The sequence below is a fragment of the Lycium barbarum genome, chromosome 6, assembly GCF_019175385.1.
Source record: "Lycium barbarum isolate Lr01 chromosome 6, ASM1917538v2, whole genome shotgun sequence".
In the NCBI taxonomy this organism is placed as follows: domain Eukaryota; kingdom Viridiplantae; phylum Streptophyta; class Magnoliopsida; order Solanales; family Solanaceae; genus Lycium; species Lycium barbarum.
In genome coordinates this window covers 129,073,527-129,101,524 of record NC_083342.1, presented here as the reverse complement: position 1 = coordinate 129,101,524, position 27,998 = coordinate 129,073,527, and the positions used below count along the sequence as shown (strand labels likewise).

Below are 27,998 nucleotides of genomic sequence, written 5' to 3'. Positions count from 1 at the left end.
GTAAGATGTAAATTCGCGCTCCGTATGCCAAAAATTTGGATTTTACAATTACTCTGAAGGACTACATATTACCAAAACTGCTAGTACTATAAGTTTCTCAACAACCAAAGAAGTTTTTTTGGTGAAAACAGAAAATTCCAACGGTAACAAAACCCACGAATAACTTATGGTTGGAGCAAAACCCAACATACGAATGAATGTTCTCATAAATCCTTGTTAAATGTCTTCCCCTGATATTCACTTTTTCAAAACAGGAAACATGTCAGTCAGCTGAGCTTCACAATCAGGTTCCAGAGCCCTAAGAAACAAGGCTCTCGGATTAGGGTCTGTTAAAACCTGAATGACTTTGCCACAGAACTTCCGGACATCAGCTCGTCTTGATGCCTTATCGGGCATATTTTTCAGCAACGCATTAACAAGACAGCCTAACTTTGCAAGATAGCTGCTGTCATCAGGCTTTGAAGAAACAATCGATTTTAAAACCTCAATAACCAGCTCAAGAGCTTCAATTTGTCGAAACTGTAGCTTCGCACTAGCACATTTCTCTAAAAGGAACCCAAATAGGTGATGTCCAATCCATGGTCGTCTTTTAAAAACTTCTTTTAGAAACTCGCACTTCATTCGAGTACTTTTACTATCTAAGTAGCCCTCCAGCTTTTCCCTGAATATAAGAAAAACCTCCTGAAGCTCAGACTCTGGAAGATTTTTAGCATCAATTATCTTCAGAATCCAAAATGTTGAACTCTGAGCAAGAGAATTAATCATTTTGTATCTATTCAAGGCGGCAGACAGCTTTTTCTTTGACAAGCCAGATGCAGATTTCTTTTTCTTGAAAGGTTTTGCAGACAGCGCCAAGTTCCTTTCCAAGAGTGACTTAAGCACTGGGAACTGGATGGCTTCACCTCTTGGATAGTCCTTAGCCTTGAAGATTTTCTTCTGTAAAATTCCCCAAATTCGCTGGCCAAGTTGTTCGTTACCTTCCGTAGTGTGCGGGTTTACAAATGCTTGAGCTAGGCTTGAGAATATTTTCAATACCTGTGGCTTCCCTGCAAAATGGAAAATTTAAACAGCTATTCACCCCTCAATGAATCATTAAGATCAAACAAACAGTGCCGTTGAGTTCATGATAACACTAACAATTGAAACACATTAGGGTAGCTGCAGTCCTTAAAACAAGGGGAACCACAGCTTTAGATCATGAAACTCAGCCATAAGAAAATGTATGCCGGTGCATCTTTTATTTCATGATATATTCAGCATAGGTAATATTTGATTATTTTCCACTTCTAGGAGAATGACACAAACAAAGACATCATGCAGAACAACAATAGGATGGCTGAAAAGAAGAGAGTGATAGGAATGTCATGCCACAGAAAGATACACAAAGTGAATGCTAAATGCTATATAACAATTGTGAGACCAACATTATATCGAGTCGTCGCTAGGCCTCTAAAGGTCAAACATGATACTCCCTCCGGATCAAAAAGAGTGTCCACTTATTCATTTGCACACCCCTTAAGAAAATACTACTACTAGAGAAAAATAGGTAATTTGACTAAACTGCCCCTCATTAAATAGGTATTGGGATTTAATCACATAACTCTTAATAGGAGCAAATCTGGAAAAACAAGGTTAATTCTTTCTTGATTTGATAAGTGGACACTCTGTGATCCAGGGGGAGTATAAGTTATGTTAATTTTAATACATAAATAGCCCCTTCCTAACCAGCAACCACACATCCCTTAGTGAGTAAAGAAAAGACTTGCCTGGATTTTCATGTAGGTAAATCTCCAGCAAAGAGAGGACACGAAGCTTGAAGAGGGCAAGCTGTGAATGAGCAGTTTCACTACCAGCCTGGTTCTTCCTATCCTTCAAATATTTAGCAATAGAGGTGTCCATGCGGAGCATTGCATCATCATCCCAATCAGAATCATCATCTGAAGCTTCAGGAAGTTCTGAGCTAACACCCTCAACACCAACTACTGTCTCTGAGTCATCTGCATGTCCATCACTCTCCGCAGTTCCATCCATCTCTGCTTCATCTGATTCCTCTGCTTCTTCAATGTCAAGAATGTCATCATCTTCGCCATCGTCATCTTCGTTCTCACTGTCTGTTTCTTGGTGTCTGGCTGGTTTGAGATCTTTCTTTATAACCCGCAACATTCGAAGTAACCCATCATCCGTGACATCATGACAAAAACATTTGAAAACCTAAAAAGACAAGAATGTTTTTAAGTAGGCAAAGAAGAACCTGAGTACAACAGCTGTTGCAGAGATTCACACAACCTCGTCAGGTACTTCAACCAAAGAACTCTCCGACTAGAGGTTTCCTCGCTCTCCATAATACAAAAAGAGAAACAGATATAAATAACATAAACATGCACCCAAAACTATGGCCTAGTAGTCAATGAAGTGGGTTGAGAACCACGAGATCTCAGATTCAAATCCCAGCAGAGTCAAAAACACTCAGATGATTCTTGCCCTTTGTCCAAGCCTTGGTGGACGGAGTTACCCGGTACCTGTGATAGCGGGAGGTAACAGGTACCCAACTATCCAGCATGAGAAACTATCTAGTATCATCATGAATTTTTTTCTGAGGAAGAACATTGCTCTACCTAGGGGTGTTCCGATTCGGTGAAAAACCAATCAAACTGAAAAGCGAACCAAACCAATTAAATAATCCACATTGGTAATACCAATTAGTTGGGATTAAAGTATAGTCATGTTGGTGCGCTTGCTTTAAATCCAATGTTCACTAGGAGTCTAGTTTTTCTCAGAGGTTTGTTTGCCAGCAGAAAATGTAGATAACTTCTAGTGCTGAAAAAAGATTAAGATGGTCTAAATGGAGCAACATGAATAGTGAAAATCCATATAGCCTACACCAAATATCTTGAGATTGAGAAGTAGTTGTAACTCGGTGTTCTAAGATAAAACATCCATATAAGTGAAAAAATCATCCTCTATTTAAGTTTTTCCCTTATCAATTCGGTCAAAACAATTCGGGTGCAACAAGCGTTAGATATAATGATTAGCACGTCATCAGGTCAGGGTTTTGGGGGATATTAAATCGCCAAAAGAACTGATGGGTTGTTAAGCTTTTTTTTTTCTGTAGTTTACCTGCTCAATAGCGGTCCGCATCGGAGCTGATGACTGTGGCAGCAACGAAAGCATGGTGTCCACTAGAACATCCATGCATTCAGGTGCGTCATCTCCATCTGTTTCATCTTCTTCAGTGGAAGCAAGATCAGAAGATTGAAAAGCTTTTGTACAGCAAATAACCAATTCAGACGCGGCTTCAGAAAATTCTTGAGGCCGAAGTAGGACTTGAAGCAACAATTGTATCAGAAGGTACCTCATGGAATGAAACTTATTGCTTTCAATACTTGGACCTAAGTTTCTCTCCTGCCATTGTTTGGAGAAACAAATAAGGCCAGAGAAAAAAAATTAACAATCTAACTCTCTCACAGAAGAAATTAATAAGTTTTCACTTTCCTGTACACGGTGAATACTGGTAAATATGACACAAAGAGAATACAAGTTATTGATGGCAATAACTAATATAAGATGGATAATAACAGGATATGACTGTTTCAGCTAAGAGCTTACTGAGACTCCTGAAACAAAAGCAGGAGTACGGTCTTATCAAACAATAAAGGAGAATTAAAAGGCCTAAAGCAAGGGACTTTGGTTTCACAGAGACACAAAAAACTTGGACTAGTGTTGAGGTCAGCAACATTACTAGGATGTTACAAAATGAAGCGACACAAAATTTCACCTGTCTTGACAGCTGAGACTCCATAGACTGCAATTTTTTGATTGCTTCCTCATCATCATCGCTCAAGGACCTAAACAGCGAAACAGAAGGAATGTTTCGCAATGTGGTAAGGAATCGCATGAAATAAGCTCCAAGATCATTAGCTTCAAGACCACTTGCCACAACTTGAGGTCCTTCACCTTTTTGAGCATTTGATAGGAGTAACTGTAGCTGCTCAATGCACGTCCTACAAAGAGCACTTGAAATGGCAGACTTTGGCCACCTAAATTTTTCTTCCAATTCAAAAGATGTCACCTCAGTTCCAAGAGTTGAAGAAAATAAACCCTGAACTGCCAAAAATTTTAGAATTTCTCTTTGGACCCTGAACCTTGCGTTTGTATCCAGAGTTAGATGCTTCAAGCAATTGGGAAGTGATTCTATAACCCAGGCTTTCAAAAAATCTGGCGTTCCTAATGCTCCAATAGAGTCCTTATCTTCTAAGGAACCAATTTCTGAGTTGTCATCTGTAGTTTGACTCTGATCTGAAGGCTCCTCCGAAGCATGAGTTTCGTCCAGGAACATGTCAACTAAGTTCTGAATGAGAAGCATGCATCCAGACTCAGTTTTAAACTCAGACATCAACTCTTTTACTGTTTTTGACCTGGTAACGCAATCAAACTTCCCATTACTATGTTTCTGTAAAGCCATAATAACTGCCACTCTTCTAACATCATCATGCTTGACCCACTCAGAAAATTCTCTTAAAAAGTGTTGACCGGCTTTGAATAGATTAGTGTCTCTCGCAGAAAGTACATCCTTTAAGCACTGTACAACTTTGTAAGACAGGACGTTGTAGATGCACGACGCAGGCAGTTTTGGAAGGAGAAGCAGCAGAACATTGAATGCCAAATTCTTGCAATTATGAGATGATGGAAGAAGTGATCCTTCAATGATAACTTCACAAAAGTTTTTAAGATTTTTCTCAATATCTTCTTCTGCTGAGTTGCCCTTGCGGCCTTTTTTGTGTTTTTTTACGGAACTTAAAGCTACTGAGGGATCAATATCTTGTAGAACATTTTCAGGTAAAAGAATATTTACCAACGAATACCATATACTATGAGTTCGTGGCTGGCAGAAGTGGGATTCCTGTACATCCATAAAGTCAACAGATCAAAATATGAACAAACCGTTTCAAGGAAAGAAAATGAAGAAGTTCAGTAGCACCTTCAAGCAATTGGAAAGCAAGGACAAATTTTCCACGGTGAAAAGTCGGCTGGGGCTATAAGGAAATGGCAGAAGCTTGCCAAACACTTTATTATCAACACCAGTTTTTTCACGTATAGTAAGGGCAAGAAGCAAAGCATCAGGATTTCCAACTTCCGTTGCACCTTCAAACCACTCTTTAAGTCCAGGAGCTTCAAGTACATGATTCAATGAAACTTCAACAGGTAACTGACATGGCAAAAATATGGATGGTGAGACGGCTTAATGAAATGCACCTTAAGCAAAGACCAAAAGTAGAGGACAAGGACAATATGATGAAGCAAAAATCCACCAAATGAAAAAAGTTAAATCAGCAACATGACAAAAGCACATCTTAGAGCAGCAGGAAGAGGTGATATTATTTAGATAAGTGTAAGACATTTTCTTGCCCAAAAAGTAGTAAGATGTTGCAGGAAGAGTAGGAAGAGATGATGCTTAATAGGCAAGCGAACAAGATCCCAAAAGTTCCATAAGGAGATATTTAAGCTCATATGAATTCGTCATGACGCAAGAAAAGCCAGTTTGTGAAGTTATTTTCAATAGATAACCAAAGTGAATATGTTAAGCTTAAATTTGCAATTCATGGGCTTGTAAAAGTTAAAGACCTTGTCAACCAACTCCAAAATAATTGAGACAGCAGGCTCTTGTAAGTAAGTCTTCTTTGCTGCCAGCGAGACAAGAGAACCAACAAGTTCTTTAATATAAGGAGTGTTCTTATCAGCAGTCCACTCTAAAGTTAATCTCCCTGATCTTGCAATAGCTCCATATGCAAACAAGCGTCCCAATAGGCAATCTTTTATGTCCTACAATACCAAGTTAAACTGTTAAGACAGCCCATAAAAACCCTAATAAGTTCACAAAAGGCGATCCTTCCCACCTGACCCTTCATGGAAGAAGAGAACTCCAATAATTCCACAATTAGCTTCAACAGCGCGTCCACTTTTATGCATGGAACTGCACCAACCAAAACTGTCATGCCTAATGCAAACCCTTGCCTTGCACACTGCACATATAAGAAAACAGATAAGGCTTTATATGCGAACATTCAGCTCATCGAGACAATCATGGAACATTGAACTATAAGCAGAAGAGATATCTGTCTCTAAACCTCCATTATTTTATTTAACCTCTAAATTCAAACCTGTAGAGCATAGAGCTATCAAAAAATTTCAAACACACGTGCTATGAGTATCTACCTGCCAGCGTGATCATAAAGTAACCATTATGGTTGTAGTATAAAACAACATTTCAAAAGGTAAAGACAGGACAGCATAGACCAAGCATCTTATTTTACAATGCAAAGTTTTCCAGCATGAATGTGCTTTTATCAGATGGGTAATGTCGGCAAGAATCAGCCAAGAACCCAGAGAGATATTAGTCTCCCTTAAAAAAAATTCAATTATATAATGAAGATGGGAAGGCACATACCCTTACAAAAGCATTCAAATTTAATAATAACAATATAATAAGGCAATGATTTTCAACAAAATCACAGAACTTTGTGCTACAATTAACCGAACACACCTCTCTTGATGAAGAAACACCACGAATTAGCCTTCGAACTGCATATCTCAACGAAGGTGCACAGTTATTCAACCCGTCATCCTTTTCAGCTTCCAATTTGAACTGTCCCTCAACCACTTCCTTGTTCTCCAGACTATCATAAGCCTTCTGAACTTCAAGTAACTCGGCAACTAAAGAATGAGCAGCTGCTTCTCTAATGGAAGCCTCAGCAGCTGCAAGATCCTTAAATACACCAATGTGGAATTCAGGCAACACACTAGTAGCAGGAGAAATCTCCATACTCTGATTACTTCTCGATTCAGAAGAAGCCATTAGTGTTTGCTTAGATTCAACCTTTTTCTCAGATTCCACTCTGCGCCTCTCTTTGTCTAGAGCTCTTTTTTGCTTCTTACTCTCCATAGGATTGATAGAAATCTTGTGAGAGGTTGATGGGGTATTGGGTTCGTCTGTTTCAGCCTTTCTTTTTTTCTTGTCTTTCTTCATCTTCTCCCTTGACTGCTCCGACCCAACCGTCTCCATGCTCATAATTCCAACGTTTGTCTATCACGTCAAAAGTCCAAGTTGTGAGGTACTAAAAGATAATAGTATTAATATTTTCTAAAATAGCAAAGTTCCTAAGTTTATTTCGGTAGTCCCTAAGTTTATTTCGGTAGTTCTTAAAATACAGAAAATTATGAAAAATTATAGAAAAAATTTCTTGATGAAAATAGAACAAAATCAAGCTTGAATTCCTCAATACTTATATATTTTCAAAGAGAAAACAGAAATGAAATTGCAAAGCTTTAGAATTATTTCATTGATTCCTACTCAAATGTTAAAACATAAAAACTATTTTACACAGATCATTCAGCATTTAAACCTGTTAAAGCCAAAATTTCACTTAACCGTGCACTAAACAATGTTCAACCTCATAACATCGGACCTTCACTTAGGAAACTTCATAAGTACAATAAAAATGCTGTATTGTAATTTTTAACAACAATAACCTAATGAAAGTATAACAACATCAAATCTGCAGCAAGAATATATCAATCCTTGAGAAAGGGGACAGGTCTTTGGTCCAATTAGAGATACACAGAACGGAAAATACCTAGGAGTTGCAAATATAGAAACGTACCATTTAATTCTGTAGGAGAAAGAAGAGGAACTTAGCGGCAGAAAATTTAGTATGAATTAAGGGAGAAGTAGATTTATATTTGGACTCTATATTGTTTTACATCCAGCCCGCAACAAATGCGAGGCTTGGGCAAGGTGTTCTGTTTGACTAAAGTAGAAACAAGAAGACTTATCCAAACATAACCACGTGGAACCGAAGCCAAAAGTTTGTTATTCATGGAGTAGTATTTATAACAGACGAACATAGTGAAGCTATTATCTACAGAATATCCACGGGTTGATTAACTGACCTGTTAAGAAGCCAAATTGAACCGTCTAGAAGATGGGTCAGCTTGGTTAACAACCAAAATTAACCTGGTAAGAAAATATTACTGACCCAGTCACCCAACCCATCAAATATTACCTCTACTTTCGAGTGTATATTTCCCTTACAGACTATGGTCCCATCTGTTTGTTGTTCAATGTAATCCCACCCTACAATCTCTATAACCAGGGATAACCTTGACCTCCCACAGACAATAGAACATATTCTCTGTTCCAAAATCAACCATAAACTCAAGAGCTAAACCAACAATAATATAAATCAACTCTTTAGAGAAATCGAAATGGGATGTTTAATTTGACCAGAATGTGAAATTTTTCATTTTTTCCGGGCGAGGAAAACGATAAGAGTGAACCATTCACAGTATGATTTGAAATCACCAGCTATAGATAATAGAAGAGCAAGGTCCTAACAGAACACAAACCATAACAAACTGGAAATGGACAAAAAGAACTCACAATTTTATAGGTGGCGACCGTGCAGGTAAGGCTAGTTTGTAAGTGTAAAGGGGAGGTTCTGTGTTAGGTTTTAGGGTTTTAGACAGGAGGCAAAGAAAAAAGGGATTATTCTCTAATATAAAAATACAATTATTCTGGTGGTTACTAAAATACAGAAAATTATCACAAATTATAAAAAAATATTTTCTTGATGAAAGTAGAACAACATCAAGTTTGAATTCCTCAAAATTCATATATTTCCTAAGAAAAAAACAAAAAATGAAATTGCAAAGTATTAGAATTATTTCATTGATTCTTATACCGACAGAAAAAAAAAAGTTAAAGCATAAAAACTATAATACGCAGCTCATTCAGCATTTGAACTCATTTAGAGCCAAAATTTAAGCTAACCATGCACTAATCAATGCTTAACTTCAAAGAATGTATAACAACATCAAATTTGTACCTAGAACATATCAATCATTGACAGGTTTCCAGTCTAATTAGAGATAATAAAAGAAGGAAGGGGCAAATATGTAGAAACGTACCGTTTAATTGCGTAGGAGAAAGACAAGGCGAGGAGAGGAGCAACTTTAGCGGCAGAGGGTTTAGTATGAATTAAGGCAGTTATGTTTATATTTGGGCTCTATACTTTTAGATCCAGCCCGTAACAATTGTGAGAGTCCTCACTTCAATGGGCTCTAACTTTCTTTTATGTGAAGTTGACATAAATGTCCACCAAAATATAGCCACAGCTGTATGTATTATGTACAAAAAATATTCATTTTTGATACATAATAGTGTGAAAAATTTGTACATTTGGCTAGGGAATGTAATTATTATTTTTGAACGACCGGCCAAATGTGTAATTTTCTCTTCTTTTTTTTTTTACTTTAAAAGATATATCACACACAATTATATTATTTTCCAAAATTAATCTAAGACAGTTAATATAGACGCCTAATTTCGATCATTCCCTTAATTTACTTTTAAATTCAAAGACATTTTATCATAAAATGTATATAGAGTAACTATTGAGAAGACATGATATTTCTTTTTAAAATATTGGGTTCGATAGTTATGTTCTATGCTTCTTGAAGGACTACATCCAAACAAAAATTTCATCCAATAATCTTTTGCAAGTTTTGTTATCAAACAAATCTTCGTCTTAAATATTATTATTAAAAATAATTAAATTTGCAAGTACATTAAAAAAAATGTTAATTTTGAAGCAAATATCACCTAACTATTTATAATACTTTATCCATCCAAATTTAGGCGTCATGTTTTGTTTAACTGAAAATATTACAATAAGTTTAACTGAAAATATTACAATAAGTTTAACTGAAAATATCCATCCCAAAAGCTGCAATTTTATTCTATCTATATCGATATAAATTTAATTACTTGAAGAATTGAAACTGTTTCAGGATCAAAGCGGTGTCAATAACAAAATATTGAAAAAGGCATTGAATTATATATTTAGTCATTTTATCTTTTAGAAAAATAAAAACAATTGTGATCTAACCTAAAATAGAGAAGGGGATAAATAATAATCTTGAAGATATAGTTTATGTTGGCTAATACACTAGCCTCTTAACAACTATTTTAGTGTTGTTTTTCTCACATCTCAAAATGGTTGGAACGCCGCCGTCTTTTAAAATTGAAACAACAAACGAAAAAGAAATACTAATATGCATCACTTTCAAATGGTCATGCATTAAGGAAATCTATGCTACAAAAGAAATGTATTTAATTGGTAATTACATCTGGAAGCTCTAAATCATGAATAAAGGCTAATGAATTACCTCAAAATCCCAATACCCGCTGCCGTAGTTATTTTTTACTTTTTGGTTATGGGATTTAAGTAGCTTAGAGATGCTTGTGAGAATGGCAAAAGAAAATATCGACATGTGACTCTGTTGTTATGTCAAAGTCATTTTCAACACTTGAGGATCGTTTCCTTTGATGTAGGTTATAGAGCCTGTTTGGATGGACCTAAAAAAACAGTTTATAAGCCAAAAAAAATAAGTAGACTTTTTTTAAGGTAAGCCAAACGGGCTAACTTATTTTTTTTTGCTTATTTTAAGCACAAAATGGCTTATAAGCTGGCCAGTTAAACACTCAAAAAAACTGAAAACAACTTATAAGCTGTTTTTAGCAACTTAAGCTAAGCCAAACGGGCTCACAGTATATAACTTATTTCTACAGAGATTAATAATATAAGATTGTTATGCAGAGAATAAACTATACAAAGAATTGTTATACGAGAATTATTTTTTAGTGATTATTTGGATGAAAATCATTTTCATCCCCTAAGTTTAGCTTAAAAATCAAACACATCCCCCAAGTTTGAACAATTGACATTTTCATCCCCATCTCAACTTCCGGCCATTGACCAGTAAGTTAACTGATAGTTGACCGGTCATTAAAGGGCTAAATGTAATTTACTAATATTTGAACTTAATAAATGCCTTTAGTTAATCGTATACATTCTTTTCATAATTATCATTTCTAGTTCATGAGCTCACGTTGACTACTCATGTTTAAAAAAAAAAAAAAAAACTCACCTTGACTAATATTATTTGTAGCCTTTGGTCATGAATAATATTATTTTTTTCGGAATATTTTTTCCAAAAAAATTTCAAATCAGTGTTTGGTTATAAAATAATCCATTTTTGCGAAATCCAATTTGAAGAAATGATAATTATGAAAAAAAAATGTATATGATTAATTAAGGGAATTTATTAAATTTAAATATTAGTAAATTACATTTTGGTCCTTTAATGATCGGTCAATATTATGAGAGTCCGGAACCAAAATGCCCCCAAAAAAACCATTTTGAACCAAAATACCCCCAACAAAAAAAATATTACAAAAATACCTATAGCGCAGTAAAATACTGCGCTAAAGCAGTTCACGGAAACGGAGTCGTTAACTGCTTTAGCGCAGTATTTTATTGCGCTAAAGATTTTTTTTTTTTTGCATAGCGCAGTATTTTACTGCGCTATAGCTAGCACTAAAAAAAAATACCAATTTTTTTTTTTGCAACACTTAGTGTGTTTTTTCATACTTTGACTAATGATTAGTCGTGTGTCAAGACTCCGAAACGTCAATATTTTATATAGAACCTGATATTTTTTTCTACGTACAATAATGTAGGCCCAATACATCAAAGATACGTAGACGTTCGGATAGTCATTTTAGGGGTTGAAAAGGTGCCCGAAGTAAGTTTTGTTTGAAAAAAACTTAGTGTTTTTTCCATACTTTGACCAACGATTAGTCGTGTGTCAAGACTCCGAAACGTCAATATTTTATATAGAACCTGATATTTTTTTCTGCGTACAATAATGTAGGCCCAATACATCAAGGATACATAGACGTTCGGATAGTCATTTTAGGGGTTGAAAAGGTGTCCGAAGTAAGTTTTGTTTGAAAAAACTTAGTGTTTTTTCCATACTTTGACCAACGATTAGTCGTGTGTCAAGACTCCGAAACGTCAATATTTTATATAGAACCTGATATTTTTTCTGCGTACAATAATGTAGGCTCAATATATCAAGGATACGTAGACGTTCAGATAGTCATTTTAGGAGTTGAAAAGGTACCCGAAGTAAGTTTTGTTTGGAAACTTTTTTTTAAGATTTTGAATTAAGCGTGTTATTTTTTAATCAAGACATAACTTTATTTTTAATATAAATCTAATTCAATTTGATAAAAAAGTATTTAAAAAATATTGGGAGAAAAACTAGTTGTAAAGTGGTCAAACTTTAGATGGTCATAACTTTGCGCTCGGACGTCCGATTTATGCGTTTTTTTTTTTAACTTGTGTATTTTTTTGAGATCTATGCGGACAAATGCCGCAAGGCGGTTTGGCCAAGCCGGTTTTTAAAAAACACCTTTTATCCCATTCAATTTCAATTTTTCCCCAACTTGGTGTGAAATTTTCAGTTTTATTTACTTATAAGATGATGATACGCAATAGATTTCAACGTAAAAATTCCGGGGTAATGTAGCTGTGAATGTCAATTTCACTTCTGCGGTTTCAATTTTTGAAAATAAAGCTGATTAATTTTCTCTACATATAAAGTTGACTAAAATAACCTTACAGTCAAACACTAAATTTTTTCAAACAAAACTTACTTCGGGCGCCGTTTCAACCCCTAAAATGACGATCCGAACGTCTACGTATCCTTGATGTATTGAGCCTACATTATTATACGTAGAAAAAAATATCATGTTCTATATAAAATATTGACGTTTCGGAGTCTTGACACACGACTAATCGTTGGTCAACGTATGAAAAAAAACACTAAGTGTTGCAAAAAAAAAAAGTTAAGCAAATTTTTTTTCAGTGCTCGCTATAGCGCAGTATTTTACTGTGCTATGCAAAAAAAAAAAATCTTTAGCGCGGTATAAAACAGTTAACGGCTCCGTCTCTGTGAATTGCTTTAGCGCAGTATTTTACTGCACTAAAGGTAGTTTTGTAACTTTTTTTTTTGTTGGGGTATTTTGGTTCGCTTGGTTTTTTATTGAATCATTTTGGTTCCGGATTCATATTATGATCAATGGCCGAAAGTTGAGATGAAGATGAAAATGTCAATTATTCAAATTTGGGGAATGTTTTTTATTTTTAAGTCAAAACTGAGGGATGAAAATGATTTTCACCTGTGATTATTTACATAATATAAGGGGTAGCTTCATCTTTAAATAATCTTATCCAAGTATTTGCTAATACGCCTATTACTTATACCACTTTTTATCTCTATAAAATAATATATAAATTTCCTTATAACTTATACCCATATTAATTATACAATGTTCGGTTTCACACAACACATACGGATTTTAATACCGAAAACAGACATAGCACTGATTTATGTACAAGGTTAACGCAGCTTATACCTCAAATCAAACGACCCCTTCATACCACTGAATAGGCTTTCTTTATCTGCTAATACCAATATTGAAATATCACATTGATTAGCCCAGCTTCCAGGCTAAATTAATGCATCTTTCATTTAACTTAACATCGTCAAAGGCATACTATCAGTTCCATTCGAGAAGATAATGACCTTAAATCAGAGGCAGAAACATCTACAAACAGTATCGAATCAAGCAGGCTAAAAGTGGTGACAGAGCACAGTATAATCTTATTGTGGAAACAAAGCATTGTTTGGTCGATTTCAACACCGAATTTTTGGCAAAAAATACACTCACCTGTCTACTAAAGAAAGTCTAGATGCTAAGAAATTCACATCACCACAAGACCCTTTAGTACAGTCAGTGTCGAGCCTGGGCATAAAGTACTTGGAAGGAAGGGATGAGATTGGAAAAAAAAAAAAACTCATTTTTCAGTAGTAGATCTATAACTCCCTCCCCATCTCTCTCACGCACTATTCAATTTTGGCTAGACTAATCTATTTCTTCACTTCCTCGTATTCAGCCTCTGGTGGTTGATCTCCTCCTTGTGAACCTCCAGAACCTCCAGATGCACCACCAGAACTTCCGCCAGCCATGTGCTCGCCGATCTTTGAGACTGCTTTGTTTGCTGCATCAAGCTTTGACTTGATGTCATCAATGTTTTCAGTCCCCATTGCTGCTCTCAAGTCCGAAACAGCTGTCTCAATTTCTGTAACCACCTCCTTGGGGACCTTTTCCCTGTATTCATTCAGGCTCTTTTCAATGCTGTATATGGTGGTATCTGCACTGTTCCTGAGATCAATAAGCGTCTTGCGCTCTTGATCCTTCTGGGCATGCATTTCAGCTTCCCTGACCATCTTGTCTATCTCATCCTCTGATAGACCACCAGATGAACGAATGGTGATTTGTTGCTCTTTGTTAGTAGCCTTGTCCTTGGCAGACACAGTGACCATTCCATTTGCATCAATGTCAAACGTGACCTCTATCTGGGGCATACCCCTTGGGGCCGGAGGAATACCAACGAGTTCAAATTCACCTAGAAGCTTATTATCAGATGCCATTTCACGTTCACCTTGTAATACCTTGATGCCCACTTGAGTTTGGTTGTCCGCGGCAGTAGAGAACACCTGAAATAAAAGAGGCAGCAAAACACTGTGAACACTCCGAAACACAAGCATACTTCACATTGGGAATAACAGTCTAACATACATGTGTCACACTTAAGATGGAAAATATTACTATATGGACTTTGGACGGAAGGAGTACCACTCTTGGCAAGACTTGGCAATAATAAAAATCAACAGGAGACTACATTTGGATCCGATAACTCACCTGGCTTTTCTTTGTGGGAATGGTAGTATTCCTGTTGATTAACCTAGTAAAGATACCTCCCAATGTTTCAATACCAAGAGATAGTGGAGTTACATCCAAAAGAAGCAACTCTTTAACATCACCACGTAGAATACCACCTTGAAGTGCAGCTCCCATGGCAACTGCTTCATCTGGATTTACACCTTTGCTTGGGCTTTTACCAAATATCTCAGAAACTATTTCCTGCACCTTAGGAACCCGTGTCATGCCTCCAACAAGCAGGACCTCATCCACATCTTTTAAAGATACTCCGGCATCCTTCAAACAATTCTTGCAAGGATTCCTTGTCCTCTCAATTAAGTCGTTCACCAACATCTCAAATTTTGATCTTGTCAGTGTGATATTAAGATGTTTAGCCCCTGATGCATCGGCTGTGATGAACGGCAAGTTAATATCAGTTTGAGATGTTGATGAAAGCTCTATCTTAGCTTTCTCAGCTGCCTCTCGAAGTCTTTGTAGGGCAAGCCTGTCTTTTGATAGGTCAATTCCCTCTGTCCTCTTAAACTCGCTCACCAAATATTCTAACAGGGCGTTGTCAAAATCCTCTCCACCTAAAAAGGTGTCACCATTGGTTGCCTTGACCTGAGTGAAGGTAAGTAGAGATATGAGTTCCAACAGGGAAAAATACAGAACGACAGCTTTAGAGAGTACCACAACTTTTACTTACCTCAAAAACGCCATTGGATATCTCCAGGATTGAAACATCAAATGTTCCACCGCCAAGATCAAAAACAGCAACAAGACCCTCTTTGTTGTTCATACCATAAGAGAGCGCAGCTGCAGTAGGCTCATTAATAATCCTTTGCACATCAAGACCTGCAATTCTCCCAGCATCCTTTGTTGCCTGCCTCTGAGCATCATTGAAATAAGCTGGAACAGTGATCACAGCTTTATTAATAGATTTCCCTAGGTAGGCTTCTGCAGTTTCCTTCATCTTTGTTAGAATAAATGCTCCAATCTGGCTTGGAGAATACTGTTGTCCATTTGCTTCCAGCCAAGCATCTCCATTTGAGCCTCTCACTATCTTGTAAGGAACCATCTTCATCTCCTTCTGCGTTTGAGGATCATCAAAGCGTCTGCCAATAAGACGCTTGGTCCCGGAAAGAGTGTTGGTAGGATTGGTAACTGCCTGACGCTTGGCTGGAGTACCAACAAGCAGTTCTCCTTTCTGGTTAAAGGCAACCACAGAAGGAGTTGTTCTGGATCCTTCAGAATTCTCAATGACCTTAGGATTCTGCATAAACAAAGTAGGATTCAGTATCTCAAAAATGATCTCAACAAAAGTTCAGCATTTCAACAAATCTAATCCTTACCTTCCCCTCCATCACTGCGACACAAGAGTTGGTAGTACCCAAGTCAATCCCAATAATTTCATTTCCAGCAGGTTTAGAGCTGCAACGGAATGCAAATAAGGTTGGCAGAAACAAATACAAGATAGAAAGGAGAAACAATGCTACAAGCCGCATACCTGAATGGTCTAGTCAGACTAGCCCATTTATTACTGACAAGTGATGGAGACCACGAAGGCTTGGTGTTGGAAGCAAACTGCACAAGCCAACAGCCATAATAGAGAAAGGTTAGCTAATCAAGCGCTAGAAAATGAGAGACTACTAGCGAGATCTTTCAAACAATCAACTAAACCTCAATCCCAAACTAAACGGTTTGGTCACACAAAATCTTCTATATCCATTCTACTCTATTCTAGCCCATTCCATATTGGCTAAATTGTTGAACAACAACAAAATTACAATGACAGGAGATAACCCACTATTAGTCAAGTCTATGAGCAACAGTAGTTGATATTCACCCTTCCTTTCTAGGTTTCTTTATTTTTCTCCTAACATCTAAACTCGAAGACTTGTCCTAATTTGAGAGGGAAGCTATGGCAGCTGGAACATATTAAGCAACCTATATATTAGTCAAATTCAAAACAAAAAAATAATAATTAATTAACAAATTCAAATCTTTTGGTTTGTAGTAGAAACTTTACTATTTTTATCGGACAACATTTTTTAAATTAGAACAAAAAGAGTTTTCACATAGTTTTTTTTTATCCCAATCATAGAGGGCACCTATGGCAGCTACAACATACTACCCAACATATTCTCTGTTCCATAATCAATCCATAAACTCAGAGCTAAACAACCAATAATACTCCCTCTGTCTCATGTTTCTCTTTTACACACCCCTTAAGAAAACATTAGAAACCATTAATGAAGAGGACTTATTGACTACTTTACCCTCACTTATGTCTTTAAGATATAATCTCTCTTAATTAAATATAAACTCGAGTTTGTAGTCTTCAAAGCAATTATTACTAAGGATAAAATGAGGAGGAAAAAAAAAATTAACACTGTGTTTGAACTTTCTAAATCACAAATTTGACACAACTATTTTTAGAAATCACGGAGGGAGAATAAATCAACTCTTTGGATATAAAACTTTAATAGCAAGGATCTAAGATAACACAAAACATAACGGGCTGAAAGAGAACTCACGGTTTTATAAGCAGAGAGAGAAGAAGTAGCAAGTTCACGGCGTCGAAGAGATCTAAGCAACACGGCGGTCGCCATCGGAGAAACAAAGATTAATTCGTAATATCTCTGTGTTAGGGTTTTCGAGGGTTTTAGAGAGAGGAGGCGAACAAATAGGGAGAACTAAAACCAGATGCTTGTAGAAGGGGTTAGAAAAGAGACTAAAATTTAATTATAGGCTCCGCTGGCGGTGTCTGGTATAACTAAGTGTAGGTTTTAGAAAGTTCTAGATGCCCCTCTTTGAAACGTTACTTCCTTTGACAATGTCCATTGATGATGCCACTTTCGTTGGATGTATTTCAAACCTCTCGTTTCTTTTTGAAGAATAACTCTATTTAAGAAAAAACAAATAAGTTAATATAGAGTATTATGTTTTTATCCAAATCTACTTCTTACAAAAACTAGTTACGTGAGGCCGGGCTTAAGATTTAAAAATAGATATTTTAATTAAATAAATAAACTTTATGTTAGTACTACAACCATAATAACATACCCTGTGTATTTTCACAAGTGGGTTAAATATGTTAGTAATAATTAAATTTCAAATAAGTATATTTTCAATATATAAAAGCAAAACTTTCATTTCACTCCTTTAATATTGTAACTTTCATTTTGATGAAATTATTTACTTCAAATGCGGATCTAGAATTTGACTTTTATAAGTTATGTATCCTAAATTTTTAAGGTTATTTAGTTCTAAATAAATAATCTATACATAGTTAATGAACTTTTAAGACAAATACAGAATTTGTGCAGCGGATGGGGCTGCTCCGCCCTTAATTAGAAGTCACAGGTTCGAACCTGGATATAGAAAAATCTATGGAGGGAGTGCTTTCCCCCGAAATGGGCGCTACACAATGCTAATTATCTGGATTAATCGGGCTCAATGCGGATACCGGACACCGAATAGAAAATCAAAGAATAGGGAAAATGAGGTAGGAGGTTCGACAGCTTTTGAAAAGTAGACCTTAAAAACAAAAAGTAAATTTGACTTTAGAACGAAGTTGCAATGTCTGATTAGTGAAATTTCGAGTTAAGTGTTGAATTTATAGCATGGGGCATTTTGGACCCCCAGGCTCGCTGAGCACGGTCTATGGCTTGCCCCTGTCTCGCTTTGGGGCGAGCTCCCTTGTCCATTTTACACTTAGACGATCTTCTTGAATTTTTCCCACTTTTCGACCCCTACCTCGCTGAGCGCGGCCCAAGGTGAGTCCCTGCCTCGCGAGCTCGCCCCTTTGTCACTTTTACACTCAGTCGACAACGTTCAGTAAAATGGGCATAACTCCTAGTACAGAGCTCCGTTCGGGCTCTACAATATACTGTTGGAAAGATATTTCAAAGGGCTAGAACTTTAATGTTTTAAGTTTTCTCAAATTATCAACGGATTTTCTTGTAATTGGGCTGGAATGCAGACATATTGAAAACTTAGTCGATTCTACCGAATCTTAAGCACCTCTCTATTATCCATTTTGAGATGATCATATCTCCTTGCTCCGAACTCCAATTGGCCTGTTCCTTATATGCCTGAAAAGGTATTTCTACGTACTACAACTTTCATCAAGGAATCTTTTCCAAATTTTCAATGAATCAAGGAGTTATGGGTGCCCGAAGTAGGCCTGTTAACCACGTTCGTAATACGTACAAACTTTCAAATTTTCCGCTAAAACTCTAACGATACGAGTCTAACCTTAGTTCTAAGATACGGGGTGTAACAGTTGTGATAGTACTCTATTGTGGATTTCTGACCACATTCTCCATAGGCCCTCTTATCTCTTCCTTCAAGAATAAACATGTTGTGCCAGGTGACATGAATCTATCTAGGTCAGCTAAACAGGCTAACAGTCGGCAGATAATGATGAGTAAAGTTGTTGGCCTGAAGACCGAGGCTAATCTGTAACATGTATTCAAATTAAGCTGTTTTAATCGTTTCTTTCCCACTGTAGTTATCCAATTAAAGTGATCAATTAATGAGCCCATTATCAAGGAAATGCAACAAAATTATTAATAAAGCCATAAGAATCAACAACAGTAAAATCATGTTCAAACAGAATGTATTCTAACAATGAATTACTAAATTAATGGTATAGTATAAACTAATGTCTAATCGGTAGGATATTGGACTTATTTGCATTGGGGATATAGGTAATGGATTAATATCTAGTGAGTAAGACTACATATATGAGCCTGTTTGGATTGGCTTATTTTACGTGCTTTTAAACTAAAATAGCTTTTAAGTACTTTGTGGTGTTTGGGTAAAAAAAATGCTTTTAAGCATATGTTTTTAAGCCAAAACAACAAAAATAAGTCAAAAGTCATAAGCTAGATTTTCTAGCTTATGATTTTGGCTTATAAGTCAAAAGCCATAAGGCCATCCAAACGTGCTCATAAAGGTGTAAAAAAAAATTGACTTTTCAGATATCCCCGAATATGAAAATACCAAATCCCATTTCCAATTCAAAATATAAAATCTGAATTCAATCCATAAATTCAGAAATATTGCAACCTTGGCCAGCCTTCCGAGTTCTACCCCCGCTACCACAAATATCACAGCCCATACACCGTTCGAGGGTACCTAAGATCAAATATTTCGAGCCGGCTTCCGTAGAAAATTCAGACTTTCTTTTTGAACCTCCGTTTTTCGGCCGTAATCCCGTGCTTTACCAACGCATTCAATGGATTCCACCATGAACCGGGAGCGGGCGAAGACATGCAGCTTCCTTCGGACTATGAAAGCTTTGTCACTACGGCGAAGCTTCAACGACCAAAACCCCATGGGATGCTCATTTGAAACCTTTGTCCGGTCAATGCGAGAAAGGCCCCCACTATCCTTAAGGAACTAACCCAGGCAACTGAACTCATTTAGGTTAGAGGCTTCTTAGTAAGAGCTAAGTTCTCCGATCGGGAAGAATCGCTTCCCCTCTAGTTGATGTCCCTCTTTCCGAGCAATAACAACAAAAGCAGCGGAAGATCCTGCAGTAGTATATTCGGTTGTTTGTGGTGGAATAGATTCAAGCGTCCGGCGAGGAAGGGTATTTCGAATCTCGATCAAATAGCGTAGCACGGGACCGTGCCAAGCATAGCGAGTTAGGTATGGGCTTTCGTAGAAGGAGGTAACAGCCGGGTTAGGCGCTCAAACCTCCATAGCAAGCTCACTCTTGATGAAGAGGTGATCAATACTTTCTTTATCATGCTCCGAACAGTCTATATCCTGTATCGATCATAGGATCACCTGTACTCCCCAACTTGGGAACTCAGCTTATAGCGAAGGGAAGGAGCGTAACTCTGATTTTTGATGCGCTGAGTTATTGTTGCAATTTATTCAATTGTTATTCAAAATTCTTTTTATTGTCTTTCTTTTCGACCTTGTACCCGTGTACACGGAACACTAAAAGAATCTCTGTTCAAACAAAAACAATACATTCAAAAGGGAGAAATTTTAGCGGCTCATATTTCAAATAAAGATCGCCACGTGGAAAACTCGTTTTTTTTTTTGGGGGGGGGGGGGGGGGGGGGGGTCTTCTATGAGAGAACAAAGCATGTAGAGATCGCCTTTTTTAGGGTATTTTCTCGGGGAAAAGGTGATTGCCGAAATCATCAGAACACCAACCATTAGAAGTGAAAATCAATTGCGGGTATGGTTGAAGGCGCTCTTGTCTCACGTTCGGATAGTTTCCGATATGTCCAACTCACTCCTGTCCATGCTCGAGGCTCCGACATTACCCTCAAGGCATATTCCCTTCTCCTGTTGACAAGGATGGATCCAAATATCTCTTTGAAAAGGGAGACCTGCTTTATTTAATCTAAAAAAAGATCAGTCGTCTCTCAAAAGATTGATTCTTGAATAGCTTGTTCTGAACTTCCCTATAGGCGCGAAGGAAGAAGCTAATCAATCAGAATTAAGACAGGGAGGAGAGGCGAAAGAGAGATTTTCGAGCCTGCAAGCAGCCATCGTTTATTGCTTCATTTTCTTTCATGGGTGTAGCGCGTTTTTTCTCATTCCTTCCGGAAAAAAACGGACCTTATCCCCGAATTTCAACCACATGTCTTTTCAGTTTGGGTTAGTTTGGATTTTGATTTGTCTAAACTATGCCCACCGAAGAGGGACTTACACATGGTGTTCATCGACCTAGAAAAGGCATACGACAAAGTGCCGAGAGAGGTTCTATGGAGATGCTTGGAGGCTAGAGGTGTACCTGTGGCGTACATTAGGGCGATCAAGGACATGTATGATAGGGCCAAGACCAGGGTAAGGACTATGGGAGGAGACTCGGAGCACTTCCAGTTATGATGGGGTTGCACCAGGGATCAGCTCTTAGCCCATTTCTATTTTCCTTGGTGATGGATGGATTGACGCGGCAAATTCAAGGTGAGGTGCCATGGTGTATGTTATTCACGGATGGCATAGTCCTGATTGACGAGACTCGCAACGGAGTTAACGCCAATCTGGAGGTTTGGAGACAAACTCTAGAGTCTAAAGGGTTCAAGTTGAGTAGGACCAAGACAGAGTACTTGGAGTGCAAGTTCAGCGTTATAGTGCATGAGGCTGACGTGGAAGTGAAGCTTGGCACCCAGGTCATACAGAAGATAGATAGGTCTATTATACAAAGAAATGGGGAGATTGATGATGACGTCACACACTGTATTGGTGCAGGGTGGATGAAATGGAGGCTTGCCTTCGGAGTGTCGTGTGACAAGAAGGTACCACCCAAACTCAAAGGCAAGTTCTATAAAGTGGTGGTTGACTGTGTTGTATGGGGCGGAATGTTGGCCAATTAAGAAGTCTCACGTTCAGAAGATGAAAGTGGCGGAAATGAGAATGCTGCGATGGATGTGTGGGAACACTAGGAGCGATAGGATTAGGAATAGTTATCCGAGACAAGGTATGAGTAGCCTCGGTGGAGGACAAGATGCGGGAAGTGAGGCTATGGTTTGGGCATGTGATGCGGAGAGACACAAATGCCCCAGTGAGGAGGTGCGAGAGGCTGGCTATGGACGGTTTCAGAAGAGGTAGAGGTGGGCCAAAGAAGTATTGGGGAGAGGTGATTAGATAGGACATGACGCATCTTCAGCTTACCGAGGACATGACCTTAGATAAGAGGGTATGGAGGACTCAAATCAGAGTAGAAGGCTAGTAGGTAGTCGCGTTTATCCTTTCTTGCGAGTAGTTGCATTGATCTTTAGTTTCTTGTCCCTTGATTTCTGCAAGTATCTGTTTGCACAGAATGGTTTATCATGGCTTATTGTTACCATGAATAGGCTGGACTTGAGAAACTTCTTCTCGAGGTATCTTTTCAACATACATCTCAAGAACATTAATGAATACTAAATCACGATATTCTTCCGGCGATCCCAAATAATCACTCAAAGATTCATCATCGTTGATATTGTGCATGCCATAACGCGCTACACCGTTTGATATTGTTTGTGGATATCTGCCAGTTAGTGAGATTCCAAACTCAGTAGGTGTAGTTTTCATTCTTTTGTGCATGTAACTGACTAGTGTTTCACAAGTGGGAGCCTTTAGAGTTCGGCTAGGCCTAAGGCTAACCCCACTACCACCACCACATCTCCATTCTCGCTTCCCTTCCTCCCTTCTTTCGACCCGGACCCCGGTTCATAACATGCTTTCTATGGCAAATGACGGTGGGCGGTGGGGCCGGTTCATAACACGGTTCCTCGTCAATCTCATTAGGAGACCCGTCCACAGACGTAGATGAATGAACCTGAAATAACATATAAACAATTTAAGTTAGATTTATTCTAAACTAAACATGAAATAAACAACCAATTAATAAAAAAAAATATTTTATTGTAAAAACCAAACTTGTGTGTCGACGGCCTCCTGAGATGCCTGGTGAGAGGGCTCCTAAGCTGGCTCCTCAACGGTCTCTTGAGTGGGCCCCGGTGCAGGAGATGGGTCCATAGGCCTAGAAGAATGAACCTGATATAATATATAAACAATTTAGTTTAGATTTATTCTAAAATGAACCTGAAATAAATAATTAGTTAATAAATTATTTTACTTTATTGTAAAAGTCAAACCTATGTGTCGACGGCCTCCTGAGATGCCTGGTGAGAAGGCTCCTGAGCGGCCCCGGGAGCAGAAGATGCAGATGATTCCTATCAAACACGAAGTCCTCGAACATAGAGTCGTCGAAGTCCAGATGTAGGCCACTCTGTAGATCACGAACCGGCCTCTCACCCTGTGGATCACGTACAGGTGGATGTGGAAATGAAGGCCAGGGAACATAATCTAAAAAAGGGTCCGGTGTATACAGAGGTGTCTGTGAAGTCGACGACCGAGAATGAGAAGTCAATGGGATATCTGTAGTCGTCGGCCGGTAAGAACTCGGCGGGATCTCTGAAGCCGACGGAGCCTCATCACCTCTGCGATGACCACCAGCTCCTTGGCGACCACGATCACCTGCTACCCCAGGTGAGGCACCAGGAACACGCTAATGGAGACGCTCAAAGTCATGTGCATGTCTCATACCAGTCTCGGCAAGCACAGTCATCCGTCCTGCATACTCCGCTGTCTCGGGGGCCTCCGTACGGGCAGTGCTCTCATAGCGCATTGTCTGAACGATCCGTACCTGCATGTGTTTGCAAATATTAACAATTGAATAAATTTGTAAAGTAGTACATAAGACGAAGGTTTAAGTTTAAGACTAATAAAACTTACCAGCGCCTCGTACGTTCCTGTAAGAGCTACATATCCCAGGCCATCTGGACGACTCCTAGAGGGGTTGCCAATAATGATGCGAGTGATCTGCATGTACCACTCCATATACACATGAATCGGAGTGTCATGTCCGACCACCGCTAGGATCGTCATCCTCACATCCCAACTCTGGACCTGCTGCTGCATATGGAGTCGCCATGCATCATCGACGCCCGCACGCTCGTCCCTCACATAGTGGCCATGCTCCCAATCCGTAGCCGCGGGTATATTCTGTACATACCCAAACTGCCGTAACACGCGGTCGGGCGCGTGATACTCAACGATATCCATATGTATCAATGGACACCGTGACATCCACATGTGCTGACCAGCCCTACAAAACGTCGGTAGCTCATCCAAAATATGATCATACGGCATCCATATAAAAGCCTGTAAAAATAATTGAACTAGTTAACAATAAAATACTAAAATAGCAGTTATGTGGTCTAGCGTGTGGATCCAAAATATAAACATATCGTCTGCGCCATCATGCGGTCTAGCTAATCCCTAAACGGGAGAAAGCTGTGGTGCATCTCCGCACGTCGGTGTACGCCTCGCGACCATCTCCGCGCGTATTTCATCGGCACAGTAAGATAGTCAGCGGGAGGGTGAGCTGGTATGGGCTGAAAAGGTCTCAACCTAGTCCACGCCCATATCTGATAAAGTCATTTAAAAAATATTTTATCAGTCGTCGTTTTAAAAAAAAATATTTTGTGTTTAATTACACACACTTAAATATATTACCTAAAGGAGCGAGCAAAATGCAGGGACCTCTACCCTCGTGCCCATAGAACATCTTCAAAATCCTCGATACATGTAGCCCAGCATAGCAGCGCCCCGACTATAACATCCTATCTCAGCGAGATCGTCGATATACCGAAGATACCTCAAGCTCACATGTGAACCCGAAGTGTTCGGGAACAGGATGGCCCCGAATATGATGAGTAGGTATAGACGCGCACGTCGGTCAAGATCAGCCTGAGGCGTGTCCTCTCCAATCGGATGCTGCATGTCTGTGAGGCGCAAGTGAGCATAAAAGGCCGACAACAAAAGCCGACTCTGGTCGGAAATATGACCATCCAGAGCCGCGAAACCGGTGAGCCTAGTCAACTCATCCCGGTAAGGCGGCAGCACAGCAGGCTCCTCAATATACAATGGGCGTCCATCAACCTGTAGCCCATAAATTACCTCCACATCCTGAAGAGTAATGGTAGCCCCACCGGTGCAGAGATGAAATGTGTGCGTCTCCGGTCGCCACCTCTCAATCAATGCCGTCACTAGCGACCTATCGTGCTGTACCCGACCAACTTCGACGCACCCGTAGATACCGCCCCGACATAGTATATCCAGGACAAGAGGATGTGGGGGGCGAGCAGCTAAGATCTCCCATGCTGAGTCCCCTAACCGGGTACGGACCTGAGCCTCAGGCTGTAGGTGGGATGTCCATATATATTGCAACCTATGCTCGGGCTGAAGATACAGTAACTCTCGGTCGAAGGGCCCCGGATCAAGAGAGTGGTGATCCATTTGTTTTACGCATTTTAAATCAATCATTAACAAGTAGTATTAGTTATGTAATCTTTTATCGAAAATTTTATTAAGGATTGTGGTGACCCATCTGTTTTACGTATTTTAAATCAATCATTAACAAGTAGTATTAGTTATGTAATCTTTTATTGAAAATTTTATTAAGGATTGTGGTGACCCATCTGTTTTACGTATTTTAAATCAATTATTAACAAGTAATATTAGTTATGTAATCTTTTATCGAAAATTATATTAAGGGTTTTCAATCCTAAGCTACGGGTTATGAATCCTAAACTAAGGGTTTTCAATCCTAAGCTACGGGTTATGAATCCTAAACTAAGGGTTTTCAATCCTAAAATATAAAGATTAAAAATTAATAAGTCAAATAATTAACAATTAGTTAGCAAACAATTAGTATAAATAATTAATAAATAAACAATTAACTAACTAATCAAATAATTAACAAGTTATTATCATATATTTAATAAATAAACAATTAAGTAACTAATCAAAAAAATAATAAATTATTATCGTATATTTAACAAATAAACAATTAATTACCTAATGAAACAATTAAGAAATTATTAGCAAATAAACAATTGGCTTAAAAAAAACTAAATAAATAATTAGCTAGTCTAACAATTGAAATAGCTAGTCTAACAATTAATAAATACTTAAGTCGCTAATCGAACAATTAACAAATACTAAATAAACAATTAATAAATAATTAACTAATTAACAATAGATAAACATTTTTTTTTTAAAAGGGCAGTCCCAACAGTGCATACGGACTGCCCAAAAACGCACAAAAAAATGCGCAAAACGGGAAATCCACCACAGTTACACCATGACCATGCTTAGGGTAATAATATATTTAGCAATGTAATAAAAAATTCGTAGTGAAATACCTAGATTGAAGGTTTTTTTGAGTTTTCAAAATGACCTCTGCGCCGCTCTATTCCAAAATCTAACCTTAGAAACTTGTTCCTACACTTTAATATACCAAGAATATTGACTTTTGGGTTGAAAAACAATACGAAAAAAACGTTTTGGGGGGTTGGGGACCACGGAGATGGAGATTTAATGTTGGGTTCACTGGTGGGGTTGGAGTGGTTCGGGTCTCTGGTGGGGAAGGAGGGGCCGAGTTTTGTTGGCCTCTTTCACGCACGAAATTCGTGCGTGAAAGGCCAAACTTTATTTTTTACAGTTTTGTCCTTTCACGCACTAAATTAGTGCGTGAAACCTATGTATGTGTTTTTTTTTTTTGTTAGTTTGGTTCAACTTTTTTTTTTTTGTGCTACAAAAGTCGCGGATTCGTGGTTGTTGTAAACTATGCCCACCCCTAATACCAAGTTCTATATGTACTTTGAAAATATACTGTTGTTTTATCTTCTTTTTGGTCCTTTAATGGGCTTTAATGTATTTGGCCGCTTTATCTTGTATTCTACAATACCTACACAAAAGTTGACATATCAATTAGTTTGTGAACAGAGTAATTGGGAAAATTTTCTGGATAGCGATTTCAATAATTTTCGGTGAAATAAAAGACGCGATCAATCATTCGTGCTCCTTAATTTAATTTTACGTCTTGTAAATTAGCATCGACTGTCTACTCATCGCAGATAAGTGAAAGACGCAAATAAAAAAAAAAAAACTTGACTTTTGGTTTGGCAAATGACTAAACATTAAATTTAAAGTGTAAATTTTCTTATATGACTTGAATGCCACGATAATTAAATGGCCGGGCCAATTAATTAAGCAGGAATGATGTGTCAAAATAGTTGACTAAATTAGAATCCCCCACATTATGGATCTTGAAATCGCTAATGTAGAGTAGAATGAAGGAGAAACAAGGAAATATTCAACACAATTCACTACTAGTAATTACTATTCAGATATATAAACAAAATATACACTATGGCCAAAACTTGACTAGTGTTCAATTTGTTAGGGGAGAAGAGAGAACATTTCTATTATCTGACATTTAATTTATCTCTTCGACTCCAAATTGTTTATATGCTACGTACTCTTTAATATTTTCTTCACAGCTATATACATATATATTTCACAGCTATAACTAATTAAATGGCATGACAGCTTAAAGGTTCAAAACTAAGTCAAATGGAACTTGCATCCTTAAGGTTTTACAACTCATTTGGGAAAATCGAGGTTGAGGTTCCCTCAACTAGCAGATAAGTGACTGCTAATCAAGGAGTAGAAATAACTATGTTATTAATGAACAAAGCCCCTAAAACATGCACCATTAAGTAAAAATATAGAAAAACATCTTGCCAATGACTAGTAATATTATTAGACAAATCTTCATCCTGCAAGTTTAAGGGTGCTCCGTAAGCTTTGTAGCTGGCAAAATCATGCCTTTTATGAGCTTAATTAAGTTTTATGCAGATTGTGCAATAACAATATTTATACAATCAACTCACTGATAAGCATTAATTGATAATAAGATTAAAAAGTAACTATTCCGCTATAATTTTACACTATTAAC

General features: G+C 37.9%; 2 protein-coding genes across 5 annotated transcripts; both read right to left on the bottom strand.

Annotated features, from left to right (window-relative positions):
* Window positions 1-3: 3 nt before the first annotated feature.
* LOC132598871 (rDNA transcriptional regulator pol5) lies at window positions 4-9,098 on the bottom strand. Of its 4 annotated transcripts, none has more exons than XM_060312011.1 (9): window positions 8,965-9,098; window positions 6,542-7,081; window positions 5,895-6,020; window positions 5,623-5,820; window positions 4,979-5,206; window positions 3,776-4,900; window positions 3,118-3,402; window positions 1,767-2,211; window positions 4-1,046 (listed from the first exon to the last, which is right to left on the bottom strand). In XM_060312011.1, exons 2-9 carry the CDS (start codon window positions 7,064-7,066, stop codon window positions 238-240), a joined length of 3,741 nt encoding a protein of 1,246 aa, XP_060167994.1. In that variant the 5' UTR covers window positions 7,067-7,081; window positions 8,965-9,098; the 3' UTR covers window positions 4-237. The 4 variants fall into 4 exon arrangements, with proteins under 4 accessions (XP_060167994.1, XP_060167996.1, XP_060167998.1 ...); XM_060312013.1 differs by lacking the exon at window positions 8,965-9,098 and adding an exon at window positions 8,438-8,586; XM_060312015.1 differs by lacking the exon at window positions 8,965-9,098 and adding an exon at window positions 8,061-8,184.
* A 4,448-nt stretch (window positions 9,099-13,546) lies between these two features.
* Window positions 13,547-17,483, bottom strand: LOC132598870 (heat shock 70 kDa protein, mitochondrial). The gene is made up of 6 exons (XM_060312010.1): window positions 17,209-17,483; window positions 16,179-16,255; window positions 16,024-16,102; window positions 15,378-15,944; window positions 14,672-15,292; window positions 13,547-14,466 (listed from the first exon to the last, which is right to left on the bottom strand). The coding sequence occupies exons 1-6, from the start codon at window positions 17,281-17,283 to the stop codon at window positions 13,837-13,839; spliced, it is 2,049 nt and encodes a 682-aa protein (XP_060167993.1). The 5' UTR covers window positions 17,284-17,483; the 3' UTR covers window positions 13,547-13,836.
* Window positions 17,484-27,998: the final 10,515 nt, after the last annotated feature.